The 19,154-nt window shown below is 45.8% G+C and overlaps 1 protein-coding gene across 5 annotated transcripts in view; it reads right to left on the bottom strand.

Annotated features, from left to right (window-relative positions):
- Positions 1–19,154, bottom strand: part of LOC306937239 (membrane-associated guanylate kinase, WW and PDZ domain-containing protein 1-like) — a 155,675-nt gene that overhangs the window by 108,861 nt on the left and 27,660 nt on the right. For all 5 annotated transcript variants that reach the window (XM_079520903.1, XM_079520906.1, XM_079520905.1 and 2 more), the window contains exon 3: positions 2,264–2,380. In XM_079520903.1, the coding sequence (XP_079377029.1) occupies positions 2,264–2,380 (117 nt within the window). The remainder of the gene's footprint in view (positions 1–2,263; positions 2,381–19,154) is intronic.

Here is a 19,154-nt window from a genome sequence, read left to right as displayed (position 1 = left end):
CCAGCCTTGTGTCTCCCTGCCTCGTGACGACCACGGAGAGAACAAAACTAATATTTGCATTTTAGGACTTGACAAACAAATTGTATGCAGCGGGTCCGAGAGAGAGAGAGAGGAGAGAGGGGGAGCATCAGTTTACACATCTATAACATGACCAAACATGTTAGGTCCACTTAGACTCTTGGCCTAAATGTGGAATAACTAGAAAAAACATCACTATGGGGTACACACAGACACACACACACTTTTGGTAGTTGACAGGAATAGGATGGGCTAGTTCTCCTCCAAAAAGTGCAGGTCAGGTAGGTTATCCTCGGAGCACCTCACCAATGGAAAGACTCAGGCAAAGTACAAGCACCTCCCCAATGAAAATACTCAGGCAAAGTACAAGCACCTCCCCAATGGAAAGACTCAGGCAAAGTACAAGCACCTCCCCAATGGAAAGACTCAGGCAAAGTACAAGCACCTCCCCAATGAAAAGACTCAGGCAAAGTACAAGCACCTCCCAATGGAAAGACTCAGGCAAAGTACAAGCACCTCTCCAATGAAAAGACTCAGGCAAAGTACAAGCACCTCACCAATGGCTAGAGACACCGAAATCCGAGCCAAAAGAAGAACAACCATCACAAAAACCACACCAATGAACCACAGTATATATCCCTATACAGTAGCCTGTACAATGCAGAAAATACCCACACACACACACACACACACACACACACACACACACACACACACACACACACACACACACACACACACACACACACACCACACACAATGACACAGACTACTGCAGTGTCATTGCAGTATAGTCTGTACTACTACACGCATGCACACAGATGAATTAAATTATTTAGGAAAGTATAGGTTTGTAACCTTGAGCTATTTACTAAATGGTTTGTATTAATCATATATACAGTATTTAATCTTAATAAGAAAAACACACACACACATACACACACAGCAGCAGCAGCACTGCCCTTAAGCATGCAGTGTAGTTGTTAGTAGGAATAAACACAGACGCACCAGGGAGGGAGTGGACTAAGAAAGGGGAGGAACCTTACCAAAGCGAGTTCATGTCTAAGGAGGTGGTGCCCCCAGAGGCAAAAACTACGGGAAAACATTATAATAATGATTTCCTTTTCTTACAGAACATCCTAGATTCCCAGATTGAGTCGAATCAGTCGTTTCACCCCCTGCTCCCCTGGGAGGGAGGGAGGGAGGGAGGGAGGGAGGGAGGGGACAGTTATTCCAGAATCTGAAACCTTACAGTTGTCAAACCGCAGGCCTGACCTCACTAAACCTATGGATTTCATACTAAAACCCATGGATTTCATGGAACCCAAGGCATGAAATCGCTGCACCACAAGCCATAACCCCCCAACAGCGCTATAGACGGTCTCATGGTCAAACTTGTTTGTGATGTAAGCCAGGCCAGTTGTTGAGTCTGGCACCAGGGCAACGTACTGTACTGTACAAGTGTACATACAGTGCACTGTGGACCACCCACCTGCACAGTCAGTCAACTCCTACACAATTTCACCAAAGACATTTCAAAACTTTTCCAAAACTTTTCCTGAATATTTAACCCAATTTCCAGGCAATCATTCAGCACAATAATAAGTCTCATACTCCTTAAGTCTCATACTCCTACTGTATGTGCAATGCCCAAAGACATGCAGTGCAGCAAAAATAATGCATAGATAGAATATAGAATGGTATATTTCCATTCCAGATTTTGTGCCAAATGTTTTGCTACACCACCTATCCTAGGGAATAGGATCACGCTGCAGCACGTTGTGAGATTGTAGATCTGTTCTTTTTGTCACATCCAAATCAGAAACAATGCATAGCCAACTATTTTTCCAGGAGGACCCTTGATAAATTCCAGGACCCTTAATACATTACAAACATTTTCCAGGACTGCAAAATGTTTTTTCAAATTTAAAAATGTTCTAGGAATTAGCCTTCGCTAAGCCCCACCCACTCCACTCTGCGGTGGCAAGCTGTCCTTAACCATTCAGATGCATGTTAAAACTTAAATGACAGGATTTCTCCGGTATAAATAATCAATAGTTTCAGTAGCAAGAGCTTCAAAATGTCTTCTAAATCTAGTCAACCAGACCTGCAGTAGGCTATGCACTGAACAAATGTGCATGAAAAATTGTAAATAAACTACAAATATGAGAAAATGTTACTTACGAACATCCGACAGCAGTTTTCATGTAATGCACGCATTGCACGGTAAAACTGTGGTACTCACAGGGCACGGCGTGACGGTACAGGTTGGCTCGGATGGTCTGCTGCAGCTGGTGGTCCGGAGAGGACTTCTGGAACCTCAGGCCCAGGAAGTGTTTCAGGTCCTTGTTGAGGCGATGACCTGCAGGGGGCAGTCACGAGCACAGTCACGGTCAGAGCAATCAGCGTTAGTATCGTCACGTCACAGGTTTACTATAGTCTCGCGTAGCCAGACAACTATTCCACAATCTCCCAATGTTATAGAGTCTGGAACCACCTAATATATTTCTGCATTTCCTTTTCTGCTAAGCAATAAGCTATATATGCTTAGGTGACTTCTATTTATATTAGGATAAAGTTGCACGACTGTAAAGACGAAACGGAAGTGGGGAGGAGGCTTCACTTCAGCCCACGAGTTATTATTCACAGGAATATGAACGAAGGAAAGAAAGAGCAATTAAAGCATGGGATGAAAAAGATATTGCAGGTGAGACAAGCAAAGTAGTCTGCATAACAAGAGGGAAAGTAATAGTCCTGTGCGATAGGAACGAACACGCACGCACGCACGCACGCACGCACGCACGCACGCAACGCACGCACGCACGCACGCACACACGCACACGCACACGCACACACACACACACACACACACACAGACACACACACTTTTTCACTACTACTACCGTCACTGGGACGGGTGAGAAAAGGCCACCACAGGGCTGTGACCTTTAAATGGTGGAATTGTTCCTTGAGTTGTAGATAAAGCCTGAGAGGGATGTAATGCTGGGGACAGACATAGAGGAACGATGCCCCCGCCCCCCCCCCCCCCCCCACACACACACACCACGCACGCACGCACGCACGCACGCACGCACGCTCACAAGGCCTCAGCTCAGATGATTCAATTCAAACTAATCAAATACAGAACAAGCCTCCAATAAATAAAATTGTTGCTTTATCGTTGATCGTAAACCTCATATCTCCCCATTCATTCATTCATTCATTCATTCATTCATTCATACAGGACACGGTGTGCCACTGCTAAAAAAAAAAGAAAAAAAAGAAAAGACAAATATAGAAACACAAAAAAAGATGGAAGGGGAGTTTGAGGGTAACTGATTAACCTGCTCCCCTGATTGGCCAGAGTCCCCCGCCCATCAGTGCTCGGTGCTGTGAGTACACCACCAACCAATGAGAGGCGAGGAATGCGTTCTGGCCGGCGTCTGAAGCCAGGGCCCAGCGGTCACCATGGGGCCAGATGGTCAGAGCCGTGCTCTCGCGCCAGGCTCCCGTTTAAGACCACTTAATGATCTACCAAATATATCATCCCACGTCTGGGGAGCACGCCAGAATATCCTTGGGCTGTGGGTGGGGTGTGGGGGGGGGGGGGGGGGGGGGGGTGACAATGGTCTATACCTCAGTGGTTTTCAAAACCTTTTCCATATCAAGGTCCATTATTTATTCAGCATTTGAGCCACAGACCACCATTTTTTTGATGAGATTTAGCCTCTCAAATGTCTTGTCGTTGGATAAGATTTTGTGGTACCATAGATAGGAGATATAACAGGCAAACATTGGATCAAAATAACAATTATTCTACATTCTCTATAATTGTGACTCTCAAATAAATGAAAATATGAAATAAATGCTTAAACATGTAAGTGTAATGTTAGAGACCACAGAAGTGAACCTTTCAAGCCTGTTTTCGCAACTCGCTGTTTTCTGTAAGACATTACTCTATAAGCCATATCTCCAAAACTGGTGGGTCAAACTGAACAACCAATATGTCAATTTGAACCTATGATTCCATGCTTTCATATGACATGAAAAAACGAAAAAAATCCAATGGCAGTCAAATCTGGTCCCAATTGTGTGGACTTCTTGTAAATTAAGTAATGCAGATGTTTAAAAAAGAATCTAACACATCTCTCCATCATTTAGCTGCGGGATCACCCAGAACCTCCTCAAGGACCACTGGTTGAAAACCACTGTCTACCTGCAGCGCTGTTTCTCAAACAGTGGGTCGCGGACACCCCCCCCCCTCCTCAAACACACACACACACACACACACACACACACACACACACAACACACACACAGCCCTCTGTGTGATTCTGTGCAAGCAAAGCAGAGTCAGGTAATCCGTTGCCTAGCAACCAGCCAGTGCTGACAACCATCTGACTGGGGGGGGGGGGGGGGGGGGGGAGAGCAGGGATACAACTGCATGACCGCATGCACACACACACACACACACACACACACACACACACACACACACGTCGTGCACATCCGTTCACACTACGGCACATCCTCTGCACGCCTTACGATTTTCAAATATAAACAGATGATTTGTATAGCAGGCAAACAGACAGACAGACAGACAGACAGACAGACAGACAGACAGACAGACAGACAGACAGACAGACAGACAGACAGACAGACAGACAGACAGACAGACAGACAGACAGACAGACAGACAGACAGACAGACAGACGGACGTCATCGCTAATACATCTGCATTTGCAACGTCTGCTATCTTCTAACATCAATACAGCATGGAATTGTGGAAACCAACTGCTCTATATTAACTCATTCTCCTGGAACCCCCTCCCCCCTCCCGAGGACCCCTGGGGGCCCCCGGACCCCTGACCGACCGACCACTCTTTGAGAAGCACTAGTGCTAGTATAGTCAGACTGTTGACTCCGTCAAAAAATTCGAAGGAAAAGAGGGCGCTGTTTTTCCGTTCTTTTTTGACGATGGGTCCTCAGATTGCTGCTAGTAAGACAACGGTGTTGGCTGTGCTTAAAACGCAGGGAGAGAGAGAGAGTGAGAGCGAGAGAGAGACCACCGCTATAGAGGATCAAAGACCACCCCGGTCGTGAAGCTGGGAGAGCAAACACAAGGGGGGGGCAGGTGCCATGTGACATCAACGAGGAAGTCGTCACATATGCAATATTTGCCAGGATTAAGAGCGGGGAGGGATTTACACATCCCTGCTGTGTGCCGTGTGTGTGCGCGCGCATGCATGCGTGTGCGTGCGTGTGCGTGTGTTTGTATTACCATACTTGTCAGGACCAAATTGTCCCCATGCACAAGCATTGTAGAATATGACAAATAGACGTTTTCCTGCATGGTCCTCACAAGAGAAATGGTTGTCTTTGTTTGAGATATTTTTCTTTTTAGGTTAGAATAGAGACATTTAGAGCAACACACACACACACACACACACACACACACACACACACACACACACACACACACACACACACACACACACACACACACACACACACACACACACACACACACACACACACACACACACACACACACACACACACACACACACAGGTTTACCTGTAACAGAACAAAGACAGCTCAGTTCCAGACAACAACTATCTATCTCCCTGCTTCCACGATGACAATCGTTCCCTGAGGGCTTCACTGTTAGAGGGCTTTGAATAAGAAACCTGTTTTCTCCATATTAAAACGTTTTCCTTTTTTTTAGATCTGCCATCTTCAAGATGCTACCAAAATAATGCTTAAGTGTTTAAAGTAAACTGTTCCTAATCTTTCTCGTCTGGAACGCCTGGAACACCCTGGAGGACCTCCGGGGGTCCCCAGAGCCCTGGAACACCCTGGAGGACCTCGACCTCCGAGGGTCCCCAGAGCCCTGGAACACCCTGGAGGACCTCCGGGGGTCCCCAGAGCCCTGGAACACCCTGGAGGACCTCGACCTCCGAGGGTCCCCAGAGCCCTGGAACACCCTGGAGGACCTCCGGGGGTCCCCAGAGCCCTGGAACACCCTGGAGGACCTCGACCTCCGAGGGTCCCCAGAGCCCTGGAACACCCTGGAGGACCTCCGGGGGTCCCCAGAGCCCAACCCTGGAGGACCTCCGGGGGTCCCCAGAGCCTGGAACACCCTGGAGGACCTCCGGGGGTCCCCAGAGCCCTGGAACACCCTGGAACACCCTGGAGGACCTCCGGGGGTACCCAGAGCCCAACCCTGGAGGACCTCCGGGGGTCCCCAGAGCTTGGAACACCCTGGAGGACCTCCGGGGGTCCCCAGAGCCCTGGAACACCCTGGAACACCCTGGAGGACCTCCGGGGGTCCCCAGAGCCCTGGAACACCCTGGAGGACCTCCTGGGGTCCCCAGAGCCCAACTTTGAGTACCAGTGTTCTAATCTAAACCACCACTAGTGGAAGTGGAGTTTACAATGTTGATTTGATTTAATATATATCAAACATGTAGACTGGGTGTGCGTGTGTGTGTGTGTGTGTGTGTGTGTGTGTGTGTGTGTGTGTGTGTGTGTGTGTGTGTGTGTGTGTGTGTGTGTGTGTGTGCGCGCGCTCATATATGTGTGTGTGCGTGCTTGTGTGTGCATGTGTGTGCGTGCGTGCGTGTGTGCGTGCGTGTGTGTGTGCGTGTGTGTGTGTGTGTGCATGTGTGTGCGTGCTTGTGTGTGCATGTGTGTGCTTGTGTGTGCGTGCGTGTGCGTGTGCGTGCGTGCGCGCGCGCGCGTGCGTGCCCTGTGTCTCCGAGCATCAATAGTGACTCTGCTTCACACAGCAGCGTTGCCACGGTAACTCGGGGGCCAACCAGAGAATGGGATCAGCTCGTTATGGTGACCAACCACAAGTTGCAATGCTGCCACCCAGTGGCACATGGGATTATTGCAGGATATACTACATCAATGTAACATTCCCAAGCATAAATATAATTTATTTAATATGCCTTGGGATGTTATATAACACAATACTTCCCAGGCGTAAAATAGTGCAGAATAATTAACCCATTTTGGCCTGACGCCGATTCTAAAAAATTTGAATACTGTACATAGCCTACTGTACCGAACCCCAAGAGGGGTTCCCATCCAGAAGGGTTATTATAACACCAAAAGGGGTTCCCGCCCAGAATGGGTTAATCAAAAAACACTGTGATATAGATTCTGACACCTCATTTCTAAATGTGAAGAATGGTGCAGCACTAGTTGGATGTCCAATTCATCTGAGTTACTCTTGTGTTTTTGCTATGAGAGAGACTTTAACAGAGGTTTAAGTCAAGCACTTTGATGTTGTCCGTTTAAAGCCGCAGTAGTTGGCTCCAGGTGCCACATTTTGAATGTAGTGATGTTCAGCAACTAGGCCTACACCAAAGACAAATATTTTCATGGAAACAAAAATAATCTTGTGAGAATCGTGATCTCAATTCTTGTGGAGGAAAATAAAATCGAGCTATGAATAATATGTCATTATCTGCGAAAAAAATATTAGATATTAAGTTTTATTTAATTTTCTATATTATTTTTCACAAATCCTCAAAAATACAGCAGATCTTAAAGGGCCACTTCACCTCTGGTATTTAATGGTATTTGTAATAGATAACAGTAGCACAATTTGAAATTTGCACCCTTTGACCAGAAAAATAATGAAGTGTTTTTGACTAGGGGTTGACTGGATTGCTGAATTCCTACAATGCCCATAATGCTTTGCTGCGCTGTTCCTCAGGGGGAGGCTGCATAGGTGGGCCCGTAGGTGTGACTTTATGATCTTTATCCTCCCATCTATTATACATTTGAAAAGGTGTGCCCAAACCAGGAAAAGGGACCCAAAGTCACCCGCTACTACGTCACTGACACGATGCGACACGCTGCAACACACACTGCAACAACACACTAAGACGTCACAGACTTACCCTCCGCGTCGATCCACGGCTATCTCCTCATGTCGCGCCGCACGCCCACACTCAACACCACCCGCGTAACAATTGTCATTGCACTGCCACTAAAGCCGGCTCCCGTCCAGACTCACAAACAATATCAATATCAATAATAAACACAAACACGCCACAAGCACCGACACCCCCGCCAAATTTGTTGCCACGTCTATGAAAACAAGCACCGAAAAAATGCCATTCAACACGCTACTTACACACACTACCACTCGCTTACAATACGCGGACCTGGCAACACTATATTCCCTCTCCCATTTGCTCAAAGCCCACCACGTGACCCAGGAGTTTTTCTGTTACGTATCTTACATCCGGATGCACCACCGGACGTTACACACTACACACACACACATTAGGATAACGTAGCTTTTTATAGCAAAGCAAACTAAATATATATAGGCTAAATTTGCATAGTATCACTAAACAAACGTGTTTTTCCTCAGAATTGTTTCGTCATTCCCACACCATGAAGAAAGTCTGTGATTGACACTGAAGGGAGATATAATGCATTTTATAATAAAACAAAACGTACGTTTCATATTCATGTGCGACTCCCAATAATTTCAGAGAACATGTTTCACTGTAACATTGTAACCATGTGTCATCATGCTTTTAATTAGTGGATATTGTAACATAGGCCATCATGTTTTACTGTAGTTCAACTGTATGGTAAGCAATCCCCAGCAAAATGATTACATGGAGAGAATGTATACAACACGTTATGCAATATGCAATTTCTGCCAAATGAAATCGTTCAAATGAACACTAGATGGAATTTGGGGTGCAACCTTTTTTTCATTGTTTACAATAGTCAATATGCAGCAAGCAGGTGTACATCATGTAAACGTTTTATTAGATAACTTCATTATAGCTGTTTTCAGAGTTTTTAAATGACATGGAAGGCTTGGAAACGGGAATGTTCTTCTACCGAAAATAACAGACCTACAAGCTCACAAAGTGTCGAATCTGCGATGCGCTGTGAGCTTGTAGACCTTCTATTTTCGGGACCCAACGTAACAATATGATAGAACATGGCTGCGTCTATGAACTGGAATCTTGATGTAACAAGTCTACGTACTACGACACTCTGAACAGTGAACTATACACATAGCTACTATCCTAACTTTATAAATCTCTCACATTAAAGCAATCGATTGCTAGAGTATGCAAGTTTACATAATGTTTACACTTTGCAGAAATACAGCCATGGTTCACATGACGCTGTATGACAGTCATGTTTCAGGGCTACATAAATAATACTTATTTGATCAAGTAAAAAATATCCAGGGCCAGGCTGCCCTGTATGCTCGTTTCATCTGCGCCGGGGTTGCTCTATCTGTGTATTCCGGTTCAAATAAATATTGTCCATGGATTGAGTCCGTGGATCAGTATCACTCTGCACTTCAGACGCCATAATAGTACACAAACAATATGAGGAATGCAACGGTGGGGGTGGCCTGGGGTTGTAGGTGGAACGGAATAGAGACTGGGGACACCCCTCGGGGCTGTCTTCAGGTGTAGGTGTAGCCGTGTGTAGGTGACGCGCATACTCTACGGTGACGCGAGGTTAGACTGTTGTAGTCCGGAGGGGAGGGGCCATGAGCATTCTGACGTACATAAAATGAATTCCTGACCAGGATATCTGAAAACAGGGATTGCGCGCACAAAAACCCAGGAAAAGTGTTTCTAGTGTCCTAAACATCATTAAAATAAGATCAGGTTGTGTCAGGGGTGAAGTGACCCTTTAAGCTCACACAAATGCCTGTAGATCTGCATTTCTTTTCTTTTCTTTTTTTATGAAGTATGAAAAAGCACTGGTGTTTATACTTGTTTGGTATTAGCTAATAAAAACAAATGCAATTGTTCTTTAAAATGAATTGTCCGAGTCAGTTAGGGACTTGCAACAAGGGAACCGAGCTCTAATAGTAATCTCAGCAAGGCAAATGGCTTCTTGGTTAAAGTGGGTGACAATGTTATCACACGTAAAGATGAAATTACCTACCTAGGTTCCATCCTGGAGGCTAATCTTTCCGGTGATAAAATGGCCACCAACGTAATCAAAAAGGTCAACCATAGAACAAGATTCCTTTACAGGATCTCCTCACTGGTCAACAAAAACACCTTGAAGACCTTAACAGGAGCCCTTGTACAGGGTTTCTTTGACTATGCATGCACCTCCTGGTACCACAACACCTCAAAGGCCCTTAAAACCAGGCTCCAGACTTCCCAAAACAAACTGGTCAGGCTCCTACTTGACCTAGCCCCCCGAACCCACCTCACCCCTGCCCACTTCGACAGGCTGGAATGGCTTAGGGTCGACGACAGAGTACAGCATCTTGCAATGGGTCTGGTCCACAAGATTCGATACACCACCAAGATACCCATGTACCTGTCTAGATACTTCCTTAATGTTAACGAAGTCCACACCCACAACACCAGAGGGAGTGCAACGAACCATGTACAACCCAGATTCGGCACAAACAAGGGACTAAATTCTTTTCGCTCCTATGCCACCAAAATGTGGAACGCCCTACCAACTGTCATTAAGACATGCGAATCCCTTGACTCTTTCAAAACCGCTCTCAAAGGGCACCTACGGACGGCTGCAATTCGAAACTGGCCCCTGTAAAATCGGAATCCCTCAAACACGAACGCAAGGACAACACAAGAGACGGTCGCGGCCACACAGCCAACTCAAGGTATGGCCACTGAGCCAACTTGGGGACCCAACGCAAGGACAACACAAGAGACGGTCACGGCCACACAGCCAACTCAAGGTACGGCCACGGAGCCGACTTGGGGACCCAACGCAGCTCCTCCAAGGAAAACAAACAAATTAACGGAGCTGAACGTGAATCCCCCCCACCGCCCACCCCGTTTTTTTCCCCTCACAGTATATGTTTCTTTTCCCTTTTTACCTCCTTTATGATGAATTCCTGTTCTGTCTATAGAAGTGTCTATTTGTACGTCTCTAAATGTTTTGATGATTTGAACATGGTGGACCCTATTGGAAACAAGTGTAATGCTTGATTGGGTCGTCCACTCACAGTTAACAGCCTTTGTATTGAGTTTGTGCTTGAAATGTACTGTAATTCTGCAAACTGTTAATAAATTCTTCAATCAATCAATCAAAGCTGCCTTCATCCTAACAAGTTCATCTGTAGACTGTTGTTGACACTCATTGACGGTGGAGCTGCTGTGTGAAATGTTTCACTGGACGATACATCTGGAACGAGACCATAGGAAGGACCAGGCTGCTGTGGTGGTCGGACACAAGATCTACTGCTTTGGAGGAGACAGAAAAGGAGAAGGAAATGAAATGATTACTATATTTACCCAGGGTATCTGGGCTAAGCTCAAGAACTTGTTTCCAGCCAGGCCCTGCTCATAGAACATTTCATCGTAGTGGTTCAATGCCTTGTTCAAGGGCACTTCAGCGGTGGTAATTTTAACGTGTCGGACCGCTGATTCGAACTGGGGACCTTCCGGTATCAAGACCGCTCCGCAATCCGTTCGGTCACCGCTGCCACAGGAGAAGAAATCGGCTGTAGATCGGCTATTTTCAAATGGCCAAAATGTATAGGGCTGAAGTGGGTAATGTGTGTTTTGTAATAATAATCCAAATCTACAAAGTAAGTAACTAACGTTTTCAAATAAATGTAGTGGAGTAAAAGTACAATATTTGCCTCTAAAATGTAGTGGAGTAGAAGTAAAAGGAGACTACCGGTAAATGTACCGTGTATGTTAATTTCCACCGGCACCCACAACTTCATTGTTACTTTACAGCACCTTTTTCCAAATATGTAATTCTTACAGTAGGCCTAGGTCACGATATGAAAGCTGGAGAGAATATCAGTTTCCATTAGGACAAATTGAAAATAACCTGCATAAGCGCACAATGTGTCACATTGTGACTGTCTGAGGCGTTGTGAGCTTGTAGATCTACTATTTGTGGTGAGGAGACTTGGTAAAGAACACAACCAAGTTGAGTTTTACTAAGGTCTGTTTTACTAAGTCTAGAGGGTCTAAGAGCTTAAAGTGAATGACATTGATACATTCTAGATGATCAAATCATTCTGAGGCCCCGGCGGCCTGGGCTTGCTTCAAGGCACCCACTTTGAGAAAGCCCTGGTCCAACCAATCTAAGCCCAACCTTGAATGTTTTTTCTAATCGCAAAGTATATCTATACTACTAATACTATATGTTTTCAACCATAAAAAATATTTTATGTGAGGAGCTGAGGACCAGGAAAATGGTCTATTTCTCATATTCTACTACTTGTTATGTCCCTCAAGTCATGCAGACAGACACGCACAGTCGCACACGTGCCACCAGACCACACACCCCGCGTGCGCGCGCGCATGCACGCGCGCACGCACGCACGCACGCACGCGCGCACGCACACACGCACACACTCACACACACACACACACACACACACAAATTGATGGCATAATACTAAATGCCTTCCCAAGCAGTGTCCCCAGCAGGGGGTGCTAAAGTGCATCCATGATGGAGGTGGGCCTGTAGAAGCCATGCCATGCTATCTTCATGCATGGCACACACAGCTCATCAGTTCAGTCTTATTGTTAAAGTGGGTGACAATAATATCACAAGAAAATACAAAATTACCTCCATCAGGCAAAATCTTTCCGGTGATAAAATGGCCACCAATGTAACTGTACAGGATCTCCTCTCTGGTCAGTAAAAATACTTTAAAGACCCTAACAGGAGCCCTAATACAAGGCTCCAGACTTCCCAAAACAAAATGTGGAACACCCTACCAACAGGCTTTAAGAAATGTTAATCCCTAGACTCCTTTAAAACTGCTCTCAAAGAGCACTTAGCAATTCAAAACTGGCCCCTGTTAAAAAGTTAAAGTCCCCCCTTTTTCCATACTGCCTTTCCCTTTTTAAACTTTTTAACTGTATATATGATGATTTCTTTCTTTGCATAGAAGTGTATATTTGTACGTCTTTAACTGTTCTGATGAATTGAAGATGGAGGACCCTGATGTAAACAAAGCTTTTTCTGCTTTTATCCTCGTAGCAGTTTTCGTATTGACCTGCACTTTTGTTGAAAAGTTCTACAAACTGTGAATACAAAGTTCAATCAATCAATCAATCAATGATTTGCCTACTTTTTCTTCAAAGTAGCATTGTGTTTTACGAGAAAGTCCTCAGGTGGGTGGGATTCATACCACCCGCCGCCACACCCGCGCACGCGCACACGCACACACGCACACACGGCAACAAATGGATGACAAAGAGAAGATGGCATTTCCTCTGGAGGGACAGGAGTGAGGGGGTAATGTTGCATTTTGTCTCTGTCGGGTGGAAAACTTATGTCACAAAACTGTTACTTTTCAGGATTCAAATTCAAAAGCATCAAAAGTAGCAGATCTACAAGCTCAAAACGTGTTGCTTCGTGCCACGTTTCAAACTTGCGGAAGTGCTACTTTTAATGCTTTTGTGTGACGCTGTAGTCAAGTATATGGGCGTTAATAAACCCCCCAAAAAAGTGAAACTTAGGAGATAAGGTTTCTTAGCCTGACAGCGAGGATGATTTCCTCTCTCCGATTCCAAATAATGACACAGGAACTGGAAATGCTCCGTTCTTAAACAGCACACCCCATTGTTCCCTCCTGCTTCCTGTGGGTCTGTGTGTGTGTGTGTGTGTGTGTGTGTGTGTGTGTGTGTGTGTGTGTGTGTGTGTGTGTGTGTGTGTGTGTGTGTGTGTGTGTGTGTGTGTGTGTGTGTGTGTGTGTGTGTGTGACTGCGTGCGTGCGTGCGTGCGTGCACGTTCCCGTCAGTCAACGCAGGACTCTCCTCCGGTTACACTCCAAGAGTGTTTAACTCCACATCATCCATCACCATTATCGCTGAAGAGCTTTCTGAGCGCGGTCAGCGAACGTGCCAAGGGAAGGCCGCCCCACTCAGTGAGAGACTTCACCCGTGCAGGCTCTCTACGGATGATCTACAGCCATTATCTGGCCATTATTACCCCGTCTAGTTGATGTAACACAGATAATGGCCACGATGAGCACAAGACCGGATCACCTGCTTCTCATGTTGATGTCTGTTTCGCCCTGCGGGTCCACGTGGTTTTGAGGTTAGGGTTAGGCATAGCGTTTGTGAGGTTAGGGTCATGACCGGAATAAAAGGTACTTTCCAGGTCTGCGCAAGAGGGGCGTGACAACGCAAGCGTAAAAAAGCTCAACAGAATCCAGGTCTAGTCGGTCGCGGGCGAGTGCACGAAATGAGCACGCACGCAACAATTTTGCGGGGCCGCGCCCACATAAATACACTTGCGTTGTCGCCCCTCTACTTCTCCGCGCATACAGGAAATAAAAACGCAGGTCTCATTGAAAATGAATTACTAGGTGCGTAAATCACTCCCCGTCTGAAAGTACCGTAACAATGGAACTTACTGGCACTTAAGCACCAGGGCCAATAGTGCTGGCGGTGCAAACGCAAAAAGTGCCGTTCTTGATTGTGCACACAAATCACATGCACGCATGCGAATATGGGGCCTTTTGATTTGGTGTAGCGCCAGGGCCCTCGGAGGGGTTGATTCGGCACTGGTTAGATTACTTCCTTCCTTCAGGTGTTACTCTCACGATGTGGTTCTGGAGGTGTAGGACTCAGGTGCAGAACGAACCAGGCACAGGCAGAGGAGTGAATATTCAAGTGGTTTTAATTCTCAAAACGCACTGTTAAATCACTTGGAACAACTAGGAAATAACTAGGACTTGGAATAACTAGGAAATAACTAGGAAAACACAAGGAACAATGAACTGACCACATCATTCACGACGACGAACTGACCAGGAGCTGAAAACACTGGGGCATATATATAGACAAAGACTAACTACACACAGGTGAACTGAAACACACAATCAACACTGGGATAGGCTAACAGGCAACAGAACACAGGTGGCTAGGGTTACACTAATACAGGGAGGTGAGACAAGGCAGCAAACCAGCCAGACAGGAAATCACAGAACACTTCTACAAAATACGGTACAGAACACAAATACAAGTAAAAGTCCCAAAACACAGACAAAGTCCAAGGGCAGAGGAGCGTAGTTACCAATGATACTAATTACCTCAAACTATGCCAAATTACGAGATTCTCGGCTTTAGGTACTAAACCCGCCAGATGTGCCAGATGAGATGACGAGAATCTTGTCATTCTTTGTTTTCCATTAATCCAGAATTAATACTTTATATTTTAGCTTCCCCGTTGCTAGGAAACGCTTGATTCTACGGTGTGACGTCAAGTGCACTGCATCTGCTCACTGCTGTAACAGCCCAGAGGAACCCTGTGTGTGTGTGTGTGTGTGTGTGTGTGTGTGTGTGTGTGTGTGTGTGTGTGTGTGTGTGTGTGTGTGTGTGTGTGTGTGTGTGTGTGCGTGCGCGTCCTAAGCATGATGTTAAGCATGACGTTAAACTGCTCCGTTGTAACTACCACTGTTAGTAGTGGGAGGTGCTGGACCTGGCCTTCTGCTGGTGTGTCCGTCCACTGTCGGAAACAACAGTGGGTGGATTTTGGGCCCATGGGATCAGCCACGCTATGGAGAACGATATGACACCGGGCAGCAATGCAGGAGTGGACTGGGAAATTGTTTCCTCTGGTGGTTCAGCCTGAGACATACCCACTGACTGGTTGTTGGAGGGGTTTCAAACTTAGGATGACTACACTACTTGTGCCCATCATGGAATGCTGGGTGACATGACATGCTTGTTGTATCGTGACTGAGGACAATGCCTTGATTTTGCTGATGTAACTTTGCTGCACCTGAACTATTTATGTCCTTGTGTGCAATTTCCTCTGTGTGGACATAAATACATTGTTAAAATCTGTCTGTCTGTCTGTCTGTCTGTCTGTCTGTCTGTCTGTCTGTCTGTCTGTCTGTCTGTCTGTCTGTCTGTCTGTCTGTCTGTCTGTCTGTCTGTCTGTGTGTCTGTGTGTGTGTGTGTGTGTGTGTGTGTGTGTGTGTGTGTGTGTGTGTGTGTGTGTGTGTGTGTGTGTGTGTGTGTGTGTCTCTCACTGGCAGAGTAGACCACACCATGATGATAGAGATAGTGAGAGAGAGAGACAGAGAGAGAGAGAGAGAGAGAGAGAGAGAGAGAGAAATAAGGAAAGAAAGAAAGAAGACTGTGGTTGTACTGGTCAGCTCCCAGGTTTTAATGTGTGTGTGCGTCTGTCTGTGTGTTTCTATGTGCAGGGCGTTGCTGAAAATGAGCACCTGTGCTCAGCTACTTCCCTGGGTAAATAAAGGAAAAGGAAAAAAAAAAGGTTAAAATGTGGAGATAAGAGGTTTCTACCTGACAACAACCAGTGTTTTCCAGCGCATGGTGTGGGACACTGCAGATAAACACCAGGGGGAGAGTCAAAAAATAAAAGAAACAAGTCCAAATATCCTAAATGTGAACGTAGACTAAACAGAGGCTTCTATTCCTGTCAAATATTAAGGATGCTAAACCCAACACTGTCCAGATGGCAGTGGTGGAAAAACTACTCAAATGTGTTACTTAGGCCTGGGCCATGGCTCAGTGGTCCAGGCACCTTGGCTGATAATCCAGTCTGGCAGTGTGCCGCAGGTTCGACTCCCGATCCCGACGGCCTTTACTGCATGTCTTCCCCCCGTCTCTCTCTCCATTTCCTGTCAGCCTACTGTCTGTCCCTCCATAAAAAATATAAAATAAAGGCAAAAGCCACAAAAAGAAAATAATAAAAAAAAATGTGTTACTTAAGTAAAAGTATAAATACAGCAATGTAGAAATACTCCGTTACAAGTAAAAGTCCGTCATTCAAAATTGGCTTAAGTAAAAGTACAGAGGTATTGGCATCAAAATGTACTTAAAGTACCAAAAGTAGAAAGTACTACTCACTATGCTTTCTATGTTTTCAAATGTATACAAATATTTTGAAAATAGCAGATCTACGAGCTGTGTCGCATGGCCAACGCATTGTGAGCTTGTAGATTGGCTATTTTCAAATGGCCGAAATGTATATAGGGCTAAAGTGGTTAATGTTTTGTAGGCCTAATTTATAATCAAAATCTACAAAGTAACTATAGTAAAAAAGTTTTCAAATAAATGTGGAATAAGGCCTCACTCACACCTTTCGATCTAGCATACAACATTGATGCATGCTTGTTGTATGAATGTTGTGAGTGTCATGGCCGCCCCAATGCATTTCCAATGGAAGTCACATGGTTTGTAGTCCACATTTTGGACTACAAGCTGTTGTATGGCTTTCGGCTGTGTTTCGACTGTGCCCCTCCCCCTCATACAACACAAATGTTGTATGAGGGGGATGCATTGGGGCAAGCTGTATCACACCCTTTGCATACAACAAGCATACATCAATCTGTTGCGACCGTGTGAGTCAGGCCTAATAGTGGAATAAAAGTACAACATTTTGAAAAAGTGCTCAAATGTTTTACTTAAAAGTATCAATACCATCAGTAGAAATATACTCTGTGACATTAATGTCCCGGCGGGCCATGAGACAGAGAGCAGAGGAGACCTCTGTCTGTCTGTCTGTCTGTCTGTCTGTCTGTCTGTCTGTCTGTCTGTCTGTCTGTCTGTCTGTCTGTCTGTCTGTCTGTCTGTCTGTCTGTCTGTCTGTCTGTCCTCACAGCTACAGCATGTCTCACAGCACAGACAGACATGTCTGTCACCACCAGAACACACCCACCCAGGCCAGTACACACGCACACGCACGCACGCGCACACACACACACACACACACACACACACACACACACACACACACACACACACACACACACACACACACACACACACACACACACACACACACACACACACACACACACACACACACACACACACACACACACACACAGTAAAACACAAGATAACACAGACTGGCTCGGCCTGAAGTCAAAGGTCACATACCGTTTGGTTGAAGTGCAGACTAGAAAGGAACACATGTCTTATCATGGGTTGACAACGAACTGTACAATAAATATAACTTGAGTTATGTTTTTAAGCACCCCACTTGATCTACGTACACTATATGGCCACACAAAGGCAACACGCGTGCAAACCTCCATGTTTTGTAGCTGCTGCTACTTTTTCTACTTTTGAATTTGAATCTTGGTCTTCCACCAATTCTACCCGGCTGTCCCCTGTATGGACACACAGAGAAGTGTGTGTGTGTGTGTGTGTGTGTGTGTGTGTGTGTGTGTGTGTGTGTGTGTGTGTGTGTGTGTGTGTGTGTGTGTGTGTGTGTGTGTGTGTGTGTGTGTGTGTGTGAGTGTGAGTGTGAGTGTGAGTGTGAGTGTGTGTGTGTGTGTGTGTGTGTGTCGTTGAAAGGTTACAGCACTGACGGAGGACAGACCAGACCTACATCACAAATGCCAGCGAGGTACATTATAACTCCCATAGCCACAACACTAGAGGGAGCGTGAATAATGATCTGGTGCCACCCACGTTTAGAACAAATATGGGTAAATTCACCTTCCACAGCACCGCCACTCATGTGTGGAATGCCCTGCCCCCTTCCCTCAAAACAAGCAAATCACCTTTAAGACAGGCCTAAAAATGCACCTGTCACTCTGTCGGCTGGTGTACTGGAGACCCCCCCCCCCCCCCACCCCCACCCCTTTACCCCCCCTCTGATTTATTTATTTGTATTCTGAGTTATGTTTTTGAAATACCTCGATTATTGTTGTCATTGTTATTTGTGAATGAATGCATGGGACCCGAATGGGTCAGCCCCATTTCTTCGGGGCTGTCCTTTTGTACCAAAGTGCTTTGACTGTACCCTGTACCGTTTGCATCTTTTATTGTCTAATAAAATAATCAATCAATCAAAATCAGTCAATCTAATGGAGGATGAAGCTTTTGGAGGTTTTGTGCAAAATAAGCATCTTCCTTTTGTTTAACAAGAAACTGCAGTGATTTATGTCACGGCATGACTTTGGTACCAAAGACTGAACACCAGGGGTTCCAGCCGGGGACTCCCCATGTTCCACTGAGGGGCTCCCCATACATTTCAGAGAAATCCACGGCCACAATTCTGTGCGCCAGTTCAGGTGGCCACGTCATAGACGTACGTGTGCGAAACTGCCGTTCACGCCTGTGCTTTCGGTCACTGGCTTCCCCTCTGCGTTTTCAAACCAGAGAATCTAGTGTAGCTACAT

The sequence above is a fragment of the Electrona antarctica genome, assembly GCF_951216825.1.
Source record: "Electrona antarctica genome assembly, chromosome: 2".
In the NCBI taxonomy this organism is placed as follows: Eukaryota; Metazoa; Chordata; class Actinopteri; order Myctophiformes; family Myctophidae; genus Electrona; species Electrona antarctica.
The sequence above is the reverse complement of the archived record's forward strand: the minus strand, read 5'-3'. Positions and strand labels throughout refer to the sequence as shown.